At 42.3% G+C, this 15,634-nt stretch overlaps 1 protein-coding gene across 2 annotated transcripts in view; it reads left to right on the top strand.

Moving 5' to 3' along the window:
* LOC117047120 (catalase-like) overlaps window positions 1–15,634 on the top strand; it is a 44,602-nt gene that overhangs the window by 22,598 nt on the left and 6,370 nt on the right. Inside the window, exons 1-8 of one of the 2 annotated variants that reach the window (XM_033149914.1) lie at window positions 774–981; window positions 9,442–9,613; window positions 10,816–10,926; window positions 12,101–12,231; window positions 12,693–12,797; window positions 14,232–14,357; window positions 14,969–15,160; window positions 15,283–15,435. In XM_033149914.1, the coding sequence (XP_033005805.1) occupies window positions 916–981; window positions 9,442–9,613; window positions 10,816–10,926; window positions 12,101–12,231; window positions 12,693–12,797; window positions 14,232–14,357; window positions 14,969–15,160; window positions 15,283–15,435 (1,056 nt within the window). In that variant the 5' untranslated portion in view covers window positions 774–915. Of the gene's footprint in view, window positions 1–773; window positions 982–9,441; window positions 9,614–10,815; window positions 10,927–12,100; window positions 12,232–12,692; window positions 12,798–14,231; window positions 14,358–14,968; window positions 15,161–15,282; window positions 15,436–15,634 lie in introns of those variants that run through there. The other variant, XM_033149922.1, reaches the window with a different exon arrangement.

The raw sequence follows: 15,634 nt of genomic DNA, 5'->3' as shown, positions 1-15,634 counted from the left end.
TCGGCATCCTATGTTTCCTATGCTACTTTTGGAGCATCTCTCTCTCCACACCCGAGAGGGGAGTGGGACAGTGAGTGTGTCGAGGTCTGCAGAAAACGAGCGCTTTTCTGCAAAGAGCAGCCACGACTTCCTTTTGCTTTCTTGAAGGAGCCTGGGGTGGGAGGGAGGATTGTTCCAGCGAGCTTCCCAGAGATGAGCCCTTCTCTCTTGGGTTCCGCCATGCATCCTCTCTCCAAAGGAAGATTGCTGGAGGCTCACCCCATAACCTGGGGCTGACCTTGGCCGCCTTTGATCCTTAAGTGTGTGAATTGAAAACCGCAAGGCTGCAATTCCAGACACGTCTACTCGCAATTCCCCCTCAATGAGCACAGGGATAATTGCTTTTGTTTCTTTTAAGAGTACACGACATGGGCAAGAGGAACAAGATGTTTTGCTGCCGTTTCTCCTCTTCGACCCTATAATAAGCCTCTTTCTTTCTTTCTTTCCCGCCCTGTATCCCGCTTCCATCTTTCCCCTGAGGGCACCTCGAAGCCCTTTGCCAAACCACTTAACTCTTCACACCCTTTGCCCCTCCTGACACCTCCTCGCAAGCTCTTGCTTTTCGGGTCCGCCCCTCCACCTCGGACTCCCAATAAGCATTCGAGAAGGGCTTCAGCGAAGAAACCTCCTGGCCAATCGGGACTGAGGAAGGCGGGGCTAAGCTGAAGGGATCTGGCGTGCCTCGGGTTTGCTTTCGCTCTCGGATTCTCTGCCGCCTCGGAGCTGGACCGGGAGGAGGCTTGTACTTGCTGGCCGGGGGTGTGTGTGTTTGTGTGAATCGCGCCGCCTCAGCAGAAATTCGCCTCCCTCGCAGGAGCTCGTCGGTGCCGAAAGTCATCGCGCCTCGCGGCAGGGGTCTCGCCCAAGTAGCACAAAATGGCGAGCAGCCGAGACAATGCAGCGGAGCAGCTGAAGCGCTGGCAAGAATTACGGGGCTCGCAGGTACAGAAGAAAGGGACACCCCCCCCCATAAAGCCATTGGCACGTTCCACCCGGCTCGCTCGCTACGTATCGGGTCTGCATTCAGCGGGCTGTTAGGCGGGCGCGACCACCTTCTCAGAGGCGGCGGGGGTGTGCGGGAAATGTTGAAGGGGATGGGGCTTCTGTGGCTCTGACATTGTGGCAGGCGTAGCTTTCGCCCCTCTGTAGTGTTGCAGTGTCATATGGCCAGCATTGTTTGCCCTGATCCCCTCTCCAAAAGTAGAGGCGGCGGAGGAGCTCTTGCCCAGCATTGCGTTCGGTCCCCCTTGTGCAAGGGGCGCTGCTAAGTAGGTTGTGCAAAGGGTGACAAAAGTGCAAGCTTGAAATGCTGCTTCTAGCCAAGGATTTCTGTTTGCATCAAGGATCGGGGGTCGGATAAGAAAATGGTACTATTGCCCTTTGGGCCGTGTTCCTGTGCTGCCTTTGCTGCAAAAACAAAACTTAACATCCATAATCTCTGGAGGTTGGGGTTGGTTTGTTTATCATGGCACGCAGCGCCCAGCGGTCTGCCAAAAAATGGTTTCCATTGCTAAAGGGTGGAGCAGTTAGCAAAGTGTAATCAAGAAGTGCAATAACGCTGCAAGGTTTAATCGTGATGGAAGTTGAACTTGCGAGAAACCTATCTAGCTATGTTATTTCTATCAGGGAGAGCAATATACTCATTTGCAATTAGAGATACAGAGTCAAATATGGCAAGTTGTTGAGTGCACTAAAGTACAAGGCCAGGTACAACCCACCAAAAGTGAAGCACTTCCCATGCTCCTTTGATTTCGATGGAAAGAACTTAAGAACATACTTAATTCCCTCACTGAGATCAATAGCAGATGTTAATGCCATGGGTGAGTGTGTTCTGATTACACAGTTTCCTAACTTAACTTGCCAACTATTAGGAAAGGCAATACAGTAGATAGAAAATGGAGACACAATCAGTGATAGTAGTCTCAAAAGAAATAAGAGGGAATAACAGTACAGGAATCAATATGAAATGGCACAAATTAAAAATAACTGAGCTCAGGGGGCTACAAGCAATGAGAGGTTAGTGAAGTGGTGAGTTGCTGGCATCTGTCTGCCTCAGGAGACAATGGAAGTGTGTGCCTTCAGGGGTAAAGTCACACCTCTGAAGAGTTACAGCGCCTGCTGTGGCTAACTGCTGCCTCCTGCCCTCCCACCTTGTTTTTGCTGGATTGGCAGCACTGAAGTGAGCTTTCCAGGATGCAAGCCTGGGCAGTATATATAGAGGTCCTAGGCTGCCCAAATGATAAGACCCCACTTTCAGCCTCGATTACGTGGTCCAAAGGAGAAAAAGCAAACAATACATTTGGCACCAGCTGGGCTGCAGGAGTTGCCAGAAGGAGGCATACAAGGCACCATCAAAAGGGACCTTTGAAACATAGGTTTCACAACCATATATTCTTGTTATGAAGTAGCACTGAAATGTACTGGGCTGGTTAATAATTTTGTTGCGAAACATGACAGAAGCTAACTGGAGCTAGTTAATAATTCTGATACTGTACAGTAGTGCCTCGGGTTAAGTACTTAATTCGTTCCGGAGGTCCGTTCTTAACCTGAAGCGTACTTAACCTGAGGTACCACTGTAGTTGGATCCTGTGGTTCAGCTTGGACCATGGTTTGGATTTGCATGCTTATCTTTCTGTTCTTGTTTACAGTTTCATTTTCAGTATTCTCTTTAGTGCTATCCATAATCTGCTGCCCAAATTGGAAAATTATGGTTAGCCTTCATTCTCCATATTTGAATCAGAAGCCAATTTTAAGCCATAATTTCTAATTCTGACTTGGAGGGTGAAGGCTAACTATATAATTTTATTTTTGATATTGTGGTGAACTATGGTTGGTGCTAAAAAAGAAAGAAAGAAAGAAATGGATATGTAGGCAGTGGAGAAGAGGTAGGGTATGTCACATGTCACAGTTTTGTAATTGCTTTGAGAGATTCCCGCCCTGCCCCCAATCAGGTAGTATGTAAATTTTATGAAATAAAAATAAACAGTGATCCTTCAAACCATGGATTTGAAGCTTGTCTGAATTCAGACAATGTGATGGAAGGTATCAAGTTAATAATAATAAGAAGAAGGAGAAGAAGAAGGAGAAGCCACCCATCTGACTGGGTTCTCCCAGGCACTCTGGGCGCCTCCCAACAAAATATTAAAAATGAAATAAAACATCAGTCATTTAATTTAGATGCAAACAGCTTCAAATACTGTTTTTACAATTTCTGTTTGTGTAATGAAGTTGTAGCCCTGGCCTCTTAGTTACTGTTTTGCAGACTAACCCCATTATTGACTCATTGTTGCTGAAGACTGCAGTAACTGGTCAGAGAGTAGATACAGATGAATCCTTGGTCTGATCCACACAAGTGTCAGGGCATGTCATTTTTGCTTTTTAAGAAACTCTACAAATGTAGATGAGAGTGTAGCTAGGAAATTGTTTATTTGCATCATATATATGAAGGGATAGAAATTAGATCAATTTAAAGGTGTAAAAATGCAAATACCTATTTGGTATAAGCTCCATTGGAAGCAATGGAGTGCACAATGGAGTGCACTGTATAGCACTGTTCCCCATTTTACCTAACCCACCTTTCTTCTGTCATGAATGCAGGGCAGAATATGTGCAGTTCATGAGCAGTCAGCTGTCCAGACACTAAACAGACTCAAACCTGCTTAGCTTCAATTAAGTGGCCTCATGTGCTAGGGCCTTTTGATGCACTAAGTTGACTCATTGGTCCAAAAGCTAGAGCAACTTTCCAGTGGTAGGGTTTCATGTTCAAGTTTCTATATGTTGTTATTGTCTGTTTCTAAGCTATTTTACTTTGTGTGTGTTGTAATAGAGTGAAAAGGCATTTAAAGATAACTTATGTTTCTATCTTGAGTGATAGTATGTGTGTACTGAATTGAAATGTATCCTGCACATCCTTCATCATCTCAAAAAGGCACCTATTATCTACTGGTAGTCTTTAATGTAGGGACAATCTCCTCCTGGCTTTCAGCAGGAATGTAACCCAAGGGGAGCAGCTTCACCCTCAAACCAACACTGCGACTACCAGGAAGCAGGCTTCAGTCATGGCTTGTATCTGACTTGTTATGACACTATTTGAATTCTGCTACTTTCATTTTGGGGAAACAGGCAGTCTTGCAAAAATGGACCCTGGGTTTGGCTCTCCATACCCCTGACCGCAAAGTTTTCCATTGCTGTGCATGCATGTGTTAGTGTTCAAAAGTAAGTTCCACCAAGTTCAACAGCACTTACTTGCAGGTAAGTGTGTGCAGGATTTCAGGTTGCAGTCCTACATCCATGTAACTAGGAGTGCAACAAGTATATAATAAACATTTTGGATTATGCTTCTAAGTATGTCAATGTAAAGTTGTGTTTTATTTGTTGTAGTAACGAAAGAGGATACGCTTGCAAATGGATAACTTAATTTAAATTAGTTATTTAAATCTTGCATTGCTTATTTAAACCACTAAATTAAATTGCATTGATTAAAAGTAGTCCACTCTGGTCCGAATACATTTTTTACACCGTGACTGTAAAGTCATCTTCTGATGGAGAACAGCTGAATTTGGTTGAGAGCGTCCATCTGTCTGTCTCAGGACACAGGGGAGGAGTGCGCCATTTGGGCATGAAATAAAACTGTTGGAGAGTTACAGTGCCTGTTGTGTCTGTAGAACTGCATCGCAAATGGGAAAATCAACTACAGCTACACCAGTGCCAAAGGGATAAAATCAGGATCTATAGTTTGTAGGTTGAGCGATTTCTCTCTGTCTTGATATTCTTTCACAGCACCTGAGAAAGCACCGGTAACCTAAACAGTTATGAATAGAAAGAGAAAGGGGTAGAGATGGATGAAAGGGGTAGCTCATATGTGTACTATCCAAAACGCATGTTTGCTGCAAGCACACACAAGATGTACACACAAACACGAATATTGTGCGAGCAGAATTCCCCTTCTCTTCCCTGCATTGCTGTCATTTGACCCAGTGCTGATTATTTTTCAGAGTGTGGGTTACAAGTTATGTGTTTCTCTGCCAACTTTGCCATACCTAATTGGTGAATTGGTTATGAGTTGCTATATAACAAGCAATATTGTTCTTCCCTAAATCTTGTGACATGCTTTAAGTTGGTTTTCTTTTGAATACCCAACACCCTAGAGCTAAATGTTGTTTATTAGAAAACTTTTTCCGATCTCACAGTGGTCACAATGCCACGGGGGCAATAAGTTCACATAAACTGACAATCATTTGGAGCTCAGGCAGCCTTCATTGCCAGAAACTCTTCAACAACCTCTCACAGCAACATGACTGGAGGAACTTCACTCTACCCTTAATGGTATCTCTTATGAGCCACTGTGGAGTACAGAAAAATCAACAGGATCAGACTGCCTGTTTTGTTTCCTGGTAAATGCCATGAGCCAAGACAATCTCAGTTTCAAAGCTTGTCCTGAAACCAGGCTGACAAAAGATCCAGAATGACACATATCCGCCTTTAAAGATCAGACTGGAAACTTCAACACCAATTGCATAAATATCTAGGCTCCAACTGATTTTTTTTTTTAAGGAAATGTCTGCTTATTCAGGACCATTGGAAAACGCTGCTGTAAGAAAGATGCCTTTACAAACACCCCGATAACGTTGGCAAATGTTTCCTAGTTAGCCATTGCCAGTCAATATGGGCATAGATCAAGAGGGCAAGTTGTGGCATGAACTTCTCCAGGCATCTTTGTCTGCATCTTCATGTATTTTGCTGTTACAATCCCCACCCCACCCTCTCCACCTCAAACTATAGTAAGTGACACAAAGAAATTTGTTAAAGGAACCTACAATTCTTTTAGATTGAAAAAAGAGATAGCGGCTGGTGCAGAACAAGAACCAGGTCACTTAACACTGTAACCAAGTAGCTATTTGTAACTCTTGGCTACTAGAATCTGGATGACCTGCAAACATTTCCATGACAATTTAGACTAACATTTCTGTGATTGTTAGCTCCTTTTAAAGAAACAGACCCCGGTTTCTGATTGCAGTGCATGCAACAAATTTCTTTCTATGTGTGCATAAGTAACTGCTTTCTATCTGAAATTTGAGCCCGGTTCTTGCAAAGATTTCATTAAATTATAACAAATAATGTCCTACTGTTCTCCTTGAAAGTTCTTATTAAATGTGAAAGGGTTATCTACCCTTAATCCTAAATGAGTTGCCCAGTCCATAGAACATTACAGGCACTTTGATACACCAGCACCCTTTTAAGGTATGCTGCATAAAACTGCACAGAAGCACAGAATGCTGCTTGCCTTGTTTTATGTGACCTTAGCCTTAGTCCTGTTTTACATAAGGAATACATGATTTCACACAACCGGTTTTTATGGCATGGCTGCTGTTGTCATTCAAGACAGGTTGACCAAAATACGTTGCTCCATCATTCCATTTGGGAATTGACCGACACTCTTGTCAGCCGTAGCCTGTCCAGAGTAGCTTACAATGAGAGACACATATGTTGGGGCTCAGATAATAGTAGCTTTTGCACGGGAGTGATTATTATCTGGATCATGACAAGCGGGAGAGGGAGTTTGGTGCCAGTGGAGGATTTCCTACCAGTGCAGACGGCAGCTTCAAACAAGTGAGTTTCAAAAGGATGAGGTCAAGGGACACAAAGGTTAACTTCCCATGCTACCCCCCCGCCCCTGATATTTTTATTTTTGAAAAGTGTACATAAATTGCAAAGTCACAGTCAACATCATGTATAGTTTGGCTCTGAGTTTTTCTTTCTAGGGGGTCGGTTATTGCTTTTCTATTTCCATGTGTATTTTTTTTTCTGCTGCTGCTTTTTGGAACAAACGTCTTAAAAAAATTACAACAACTAATTCTTAACTTTTAGCACACTCTTGTATTAATTTGGGGGGGGGGATCAGACATTTCATAGAACCTTAGAATTGTAGAGTTGGAAGGGATCCCAAGGATCATCTAGTCCAACTCCCTGCAATACAGGAATCTCAACTGAAGCATCCATGATAGATAGGCATCCAACCTCTGCTTAGAAACCTCCAAGGAAGGAGAGTCCATCAGCTGTCATGGGAATCTGTTCCAGGGTTGAACAGCTCTTATTGTCAGAAAGTTATTCTTAATGTTTAGTCGGAATCTCCTTTCTTGTAAGTTGAATCCATTGGTTGGGGTCCTAGCCTCAGGAGCAGCTGTGAAAAAGCTTGCTATATCTTTCATGGGACATTTGAAGATGGCTATCCTGTCTCCTTTCAGTCTCTTCTTTTCCAGGGTAAACATACCCAGCTCCCTCAACCATTCCGTATAAGGCTTGGTTTCCTGACCCTTGATCTTCTTGGATGCCGCCCTCTGCACACAATCCAGCTTGTCAATATCCTTCTTAAATTGTGATGCCCAGAACTGGCCACAGTACTCCAGGTGTGACCTGACCAAGGCAGAATACAGCAGGACTATAACTTGATTGGGACCCTATACTTCTCTTGATGTAGCCTAGAATAGTATTAGCTGCTGCATCACACTGTTGACTCATGTTAGGTTTGTGGTCTACTAAGACCTAAATTTAAATACTACAGTAAATCTTTTAATAATCCTTTGTTATGGACAATGGCATATTTGTTAAAGTTTCCTCACATCTTACAATTATCCCAAGACTAGCAGTGCTGGGTGTGCTAGAATGTTTTCTCTTTATTATATTGAACAATGAGTACATGCGTACAATTATACTTAACAGAAAGTTTATTGGGAGAGAACTAGAAATAACCTTTTTCTAAACGCCTTACTCAATGCCCTTAGGGTGAATGAGTATTTGTAGTCGTAAGATCAAGAATCTAGGTGTAGTTCTTAATGCATGATTAAAACAACTGAGAGTTGAAAATACAATTTCCTTTTAAATACTCTGTAAAGGAGCAAAGGCACCTTTTATCCTCTGAATGGGTGGTGCCAGGGTGATAAAACACGCCTGTGTAGTTATTCCAGAAGACTCATGTGCTCAAGCGGGTGGAGCAGTGGGTGCTGTGGGAGACACATAAAAATTAATGCGAGGTTACTGTTGTTAATTTAATCTGCAAAGGTTATGATAATTCACCTGGTTGTCAAGCTTGTGTCATAGCTTGTTATCCTCCATGTGTCTGATTTCCAATATATTAGCCACCTCCTCAAAGTTCTGATAGTCTCTTTTGAACCACCAGTTCTCTTTGCCAGTTGTGAATGCCAGACTTTCTATAGTATTGTACTGTACCTGCATAATTTGCAGTTTTTTTTATGGTGAATGAATCAGGACTTCTTGCATTTTTCCATCACTGTGGTTAGGTTTAGTGTGTGACACAGCTGTTTATTAAACAAAATTAACATAGGTTTTGGACTTGAAGAAGATGGCTTCATTTTGTAGTTTAAGATAGTGCTTTAGAAACCCTATTTTGGGCATTTTATTTGTTTTAAGTGTTTATCGTAAGATGATATTCTTAGTTAGTTATATTCTGCCTTTTCACCAAAGGGTACAAAAGATGGCATTTTTGTAGTATGAGAAGGTATAGGTGGTTTGACCTGATTTCTTTGGAAATCAGTTTTATGAAAAGATATATTTAGCCTTTAGGGATGGACCTAATATCAGTGTTCATGATTTATATGAACAGTGTGGTGTAGCGGTTAGGAGTGGTAGACTCATAATCTGGTGAACCGGGTTTGCGTCTCCACTCCTCCACATGCGGCTGCTGGGTCACCTTGGGCTAGTCACACTTCTTTGAAGTCTCTCAGCCCCACTCACCTCACAGAGTGTTTGTTGTGGGGGAGGAAGGGGAAGGAAAATGTTAGCCGCTTTGAGACTGCTTAAGGTAGTGATAAAGCGGGATATCAAATCCAAACTCTTCTTCTTCTATATTGGGAATTCAATTGCTTTTCATGTCTGAGTCCATTTTGTTAAGGTAATATTGACATATACCGTTAAGTGCTTAATTACATACACTTTGTAAATCTGATGACATTCAAGCTTGGAGGTGCAATTGGTGCTACTCTTTTCAGTTATTTCTTCTTGAAAATCAATTTAATAATCAGAACTCTTTGAAATTATTTTAACACTCGATTGGGAGCCGCCCAGAGTGGCTGGGGAAACTCAGCCAGATGGGCGAGGTACAAATAATGAATTATTATTATTATTATTATTATTATTATTACTCCTTCACACATCTGTTGGTCATTTAACATTTATATTATTATTACATGCAAACTTAACCTTTCCTAATAATTCTTGTTATGAAATAATAGTGTTTAATGCCAGAAGCAATTCTCCCTGTAGTCAGGAAGCACCATACGTCTTGTCAAGTTAACCCATAAGCATTTTCACTAAATCACGAAAAATGTAATAGCGCTGTGTAGTTTTTGGTGTCCTAATTTTATTTTATTTTTCTTTTGAATTTAGAAACCGGATGCCTTGACCACAGGAGCTGGTGTCCCAGTGGGAGACAAGTTAAATGTCATGACGGTGGGTCCGCGAGGCCCCCTTTTGGTTCAGGATGTGGTTTTCACAGATGAGATGGCACACTTTGACCGAGAGAGGATTCCTGAGAGAGTTGTGCATGCCAAAGGAGCAGGTTAGTGTTAGAAGTTGCTTGTTGTTTTAAAAGGAAAGGGTGGAGAATTGAATATTGTGAACATAACTTTGTGTAGGCCTACAGAAGGAACAAGAAAGCAAAGAAGTTCGCAGAATGTGTTTCCCTCAGTTTTGTATATTTTGGTGCTGAATTCAGTATTATTATTATTATTATTATTATTGATTAAACAAAAATCTTGCACAACACACTTTTGAATATGTGGACCTAATTTAGAAAGGTAATCCATACACAGAAGTAAGCACAAGTCACCCTTGCTGAGTCTGTGGGGGGGGGGAAATGTACAATAACTATAATTGCTCAATTAGTTCAGTGTGCCCAAGGCTTCTTTAGACCTGTGTTTGTGGAACAGCAGCCTCTAGGTTGCATGATAAAAGACTTTGGATTAAAAGTGTGGCTTGGCATAGGGGTATGGTGCCCAAAGGGGGGAAAAACATCAAACATGCCATTAGGTGAATGCAAGTGTTTGGGCTAAAGAAGACTATTAGCTCTGAGGCAGCTTGTGAAACTGAAGCAATGCTATCCTTAAAACAGGATTATTGATTTCTAAGGGTAAACAGAAAAAAGTAAAAAATAAATGGTTACTTGTTCGACAACATATAATACAAATCAGTCCTATAATTTCAAATCAAGGTATCCTAGGTGTGTTATTCACCAGAAACCATGAAGGCATGATTGTAAAATAATTGTATTTCAGGTTATCTTGAAAGTTTTCTAGTAAGAAGCAGACCCTCCTGTATTCACAGATGCTCTGACTTCAGCTGTTCAGGTCCTTTGGTCTAGGCATAAAAGGAGAATCACTGCTTCCTGAAAACAAATTTTGGCTCATGTCTTACATGACCCTTCTTGTTTCCCATAGCTCCCCAGAATCCAGAAGATAGGTAAATAAATTAATAACCAGCATACCCTACTTCCTGCCTGCGTGTAAAGGGTCTGTTATGGAAACTCAAGGTCTTTTGTGTCCTATAATAATGTATCAGGGTCAAAAAGGCAATATGCTAAGGTGTATGCCAGAAACAGCTGCAGCAGAAAAGCACCACATTATACGAAACAGAGATATTTATTCTCCCCAAACTGCACTGCCATTTCTGATATTACTACCAAAGTCCTTGATATTTAGATGGTTTGTTTGTTTGTACTTATATTTAATTTTTATTAAAAACAACAATTTTAAACATTTTTAGGAGCTTTTGGCTATTTTGAAGTGACTCATGATATCACCAAATATTGCAAAGCAAAGGTATTTGAGCATATTGGCAAAAGAACTCCAATCGCTATTCGATTCTCTACTGTTGGTAAGTCTTAAAAACAACAACCCCACTTTGCGTGTCCATTTTATTTGTGTCGTGTGTACACATGCATTTATTAAATGGGTCCTTAGAGGAGCTAATTTTGTTAGACTTTATTCATTTATTATTTATAAATTTGTACACTGTTTGATTGTAAAAAAAAACAAAATACCTCAAAGCGGTTGTAAGTAAAATCTGTAAGTAAAAACTTTTGTATGTTTTATACATACTATCTAGTAGCACCTTAGAGACCAACTGAGTTTGTTCCTGGTATGAGCTTTCGTGTGCATGCACACTTCTTCAGATACACTGAAACAGAAGTCACCAGATCCTTAAATATAGTGAGGGAGTGGGGAGGGGTATTACTCAGAAGGGTGGTGGGAATGGGTGATCAGCTGATAGGTGTGGAAAACCTGTTGACGACTCTAAACGGCTGTAATTAGTCTTGCAGGGATTCCACACCTATCAGCTGATCACCCATTCCCACCACCCTTCTGAGTAATACCCCTCCCCACTCCCTCACTATATTTAAGGATCTGGTGACTTCTGTTTCAGTGTATCTGAAGAAGTGTGCATGCACACGAAAGCTCATACCAGGAACAAACTCAGTTGGTCTCTAAGGTGCTACTAGAAAGAATTTTCGATTTTATTTTAACTATGGCAGACCAACACGGCTACCCACCTGTAACTTATACATACTAAATACTAGATTAAAATACTAAAACTGATTAAAATTCCCTCAGCTTTCTGGGCATCAGGGTAGGCTTTTTCTAAACTGGAATATTTTTAGGAGGTGCCGAAAAGAGTATGTTGAAAGCGTCTGTTTGATCTTGATAAGCTGAGAGCTCCAAAGAGTTTTGCAACGAAAGAGGAAAGTGTCACATAAGGGCACTACATTGCTACTCTCAGCAGACCAAACAAGGAAACTATTGCACAGGAAACCATTGTGAAATGTCCCCTTTCCATTCAGTTCCTCTTAAAAGCTGTCAACGACAACATATACATACGATAATCATCCTTGTAATTGGAGCTCTATAACATTCATTAGGTGAAGGCTGGGAGGACAATTTAAATGTGTAATGGCCATTCCCAAAATTAGAATGGATGCCAGTCTCTGGGGTTGAAGGAAAACTGTGTGCAGTTCTCAGTGTGTTCACATTTATAAACCTTCCTTTTCTAGCTGGAGAATCGGGGTCAGCCGATACAGTCCGTGACCCTCGAGGCTTTGCAATGAAATTCTATACAGAAGATGGTAACTGGGACCTTGTGGGAAACAACACCCCCATTTTCTTTATTAGAGATGCAATGCTGGTAGGTCAGATATTTATTTGGGCACCCAAAAGAAGTTAATGGGTGGTGAATAAGAGGGAGAGAGAAAAGTGCAACATACATGGATCTGTTTCTTCCATGAGGGCTTCTTTTCTAATATCAAATTGCAGTTCTTGTACCCTGAGGAATAATCCACTAATATTAGGGACTCAGCTATACTCGTCAATTATATCGTTGTAACTGCATTATAAACATGTGACACCGGGTGACGCTGTAGAGCTGTGATCTGTCGCCAACGGGTTTTTCCATTAAGAGCTTTTATAACATGTTTTTCTGCTTCTTTGATTTTAAGATTTGTGATTATGTAATTGTCACAGTAGATTAATTTATATATGGAACTTATTTGCAGGTAAATCTTTTCAAAGTGAACTTAGTACAAGGGGCTGTGTAGATAATGCAACTACACAGTAATGCAAATCTTCTTTGTATCTTTTTTGTGTTAGTTCCCATCCTTTATCCATTCCCAAAAGAGGAATCCACAAACTCATCTGAAAGATGCAGACATGGTGTGGGACTTCTGGAGTCTTCGCCCTGAGTCTCTGCACCAGGTAGGATTTAGTCTTTTAATTTCTATTCATTTTTTCCTTTCCCTTGCAGATTGAGTCAGCTGTGTCTCCTTTTTTGCATCCTCTGATTCAGAGACTAAAAGATTCATGTGTGAAAAGACATATTATCTTTGACATTGGTGCATTTGGTCTCTTGTGACTGATACACAGCACAGCTCTTCCCTTATCAACCATATGCCGTTTTTGAATTTTTTATATTTTTTTCAAATGTGACAATATTTGTATCATTTACAATTGGGCAAGGTATGAATAAAACACAGATCTGTCACCCATTCAATGAAACTAATGGTTAGAGGACATAAGTTCCCCCTTCCCTAAACTCACCTGGAACATAGCTCTCCAACCGCCTCAAATGGATTACAGTGGTGCCCCGCTAGACGAATGCCTCGCTGGATGAAAAACTCGCTAGACGAACGGCATTCGTCTAGCGGAAGCTGCCCCGCAAGACGAAAAAGTCAATGGGGCTGCTTCGCAAGACGAAAAATGTTCGTCTTTTTTTTTTCTTCGTTTAGCGGAGCGCGGCTGTCATTGCCGCTTCGCTAGACGAAAAAACCACTAGACGAAAAAATTCGTAGAACGAATTATTTTCGTCTAGCGGGGCACCACTGTATGTGGAAATGAGGTATTGTGCTATTGTTGCAGGTCAGAGTCATCAGGGGTGAGGGCAGAATATCATGGCAAGAATAAACCGTGGTTGGAGCATTCTTTAGTGCAGATAAGTCCACAGGTGTACCTAGCTTTAGTTATGTGAGCTCAGGGGCGTTCTTAGCCCCTTGGCTGCCGGGGGCAGGAAGCCAAGAGGCACCCCTGGGGGCGGGGCATTGCGGTGTGGGCGTGCGGGCGTCATGACACACGCGACGCCCTGCCCCGGGGGTGCCGGGTGGCGGATTCGGGAGACTCCCAAATCCGCCGCCCGGGCTCCCTTGGCGGAGCGCAAGTCAGGGCAGGGAGAGGGACGGGCCAGCGAGGAGCCCCCCTCTCCATGCCCCGGCTCCGCAAGCCAGCCAGCAGCAGAGCACGGCAAAGAGGCAAGGGGCGGGCCAGCGAGGAGGGGGTGGCACGCCACCTCGCTGGCCCACCCCTTGCCTCCATGTCGAGCTCCGCCGCTGGAAGGGGGGGCTATTTTTGGCGCTGCCGGGGCGGAGCCGCAGGGGCGGCCAGCGAGGGGGATGACACCCCTCCTCGCTGGCCGCCCCTGCGGCTCCACCCTGGCAGTGCCGAAAATAGCCTAAAAAGATTTTTTTAAAAAACAAAAAATTAAAAAAAGTTTTTAAAAGCCCAGTGGGCGGGGCCGCCCCGATGTGTCACCCCCAGCAGGGACGCTGCCCCGCCCCCCGCCCCCCTTGCTACGCCCCTGCGTGAGCTTTCATGAAGGATAGCCTGTGCAGACTTTTGTTGCTGTTGCTTTCTATTTAGGTGTCATTCCTGTTCAGTGACCGTGGCATTCCAGATGGACATCGTCATATGAATGGCTATGGATCACATACTTTTAAGCTAGTCAATGCTGGTGGAAAATCGGTATACTGTAAATTTCATGCTAAGGTAAGGATTTCAATTTTCCTGTTCTGCATTTGTTAATACTAATTTCCTAAATTGCTGGACGTATCCCACACCTGGAGTTCTTATCCATTCCTACTTCAAGAAATGAAAGATAGTGTACTGGAACATGTTTATCTCCTTGTAGCATCTCCATTATGCAAGGATTGAATACTGCACTTGGGATACTGGTTTAGGAGTAGTGGTGCCTGCCATTCTATCCATCTATGCATATACAGCGGTACCTTGGTTTACAACCACAATCCGTTCCGGAGGTCCGTTTGCTCTTTCGCCAATGGGGCCTCCAAATTTTTTTTGTTTATAATCCAAAAAATAAATAAATAATGGGTTGTAATCCAAAAAAAGGTTGCAAACCAGGACACACACTTCCGGGTTTGACGTGTTTGTAATCCAAAACGTATACAAACCAAGACATATGCAAACCAACGTACCACTCTAGGGTTCTTTCCAGTATGGCAGCTTCTTACGCCCTCTCCCACAGCAGATCTTTAGACCAATTTTAATATTTCTTTCTTCCATTGTTACTAGTATGCAATTCTTAATCAAAACATTTATTAATCAAAAATTCTAAGATGATGTTATTTTGATTTTTGCAGACTGATCAAGGAATCAAAAACCTTACTGTTGAAGAAGCAGGAAGACTGGCCTCTGAAGATCCCGACTATGCCCTGCGCGATCTTTACAATGCTATTGCTAATGCAAACTATCCTTCTTGGAGTTTCTATATCCAGGTTATGACATTTGAACAGGCTGAGAAATATCCATTCAATCCTTTTGACGTAACCAAGGTAAGCGTAATTTCCATCCCTTTATCCTACATATCAGATATAAGGAATACAAGTTCTGCATGTGTATGGAAAAAATTTACTTGGAAAATATCTGTAATAAATTGTATTCTTGCATTTTGTAGATTTGGTCTCACAAAGACTATCCTCTTATCCCAGTGGGGAAGATTGTCTTAAACAGAAACCCTGTCAACTATTTTGCTGAGGTGGAACAAATTGCCTTTGCTCCAAGCAACATGCCTCCGGGAATTGAACCTAGCCCTGATAAAATGTTACAGGTAATGAGTATAGTATGCTTTAATATTTATTTAACAGTGTTTATCAAATGGTGGGCCTTGGAGCACTTTTAAGTGGACTTCAATGCCACAGCCTGTTCAAGTGCCTCCTCAGTTGTCTGCCTCTCCCACTAGCTGTGGCATAACCTTTTAGTTAGACCAATGCAAACATCAGCAAGTCATTGCATGATGAGGAAGGGTG

The sequence above is a fragment of the Lacerta agilis genome, chromosome 1 (genome assembly GCF_009819535.1).
Source record: "Lacerta agilis isolate rLacAgi1 chromosome 1, rLacAgi1.pri, whole genome shotgun sequence".
Taxonomy (NCBI): Eukaryota; Metazoa; Chordata; class Lepidosauria; order Squamata; family Lacertidae; genus Lacerta; species Lacerta agilis.
The sequence above is the reverse complement of the archived record's forward strand: the minus strand, read 5'-3'. Positions and strand labels throughout refer to the sequence as shown.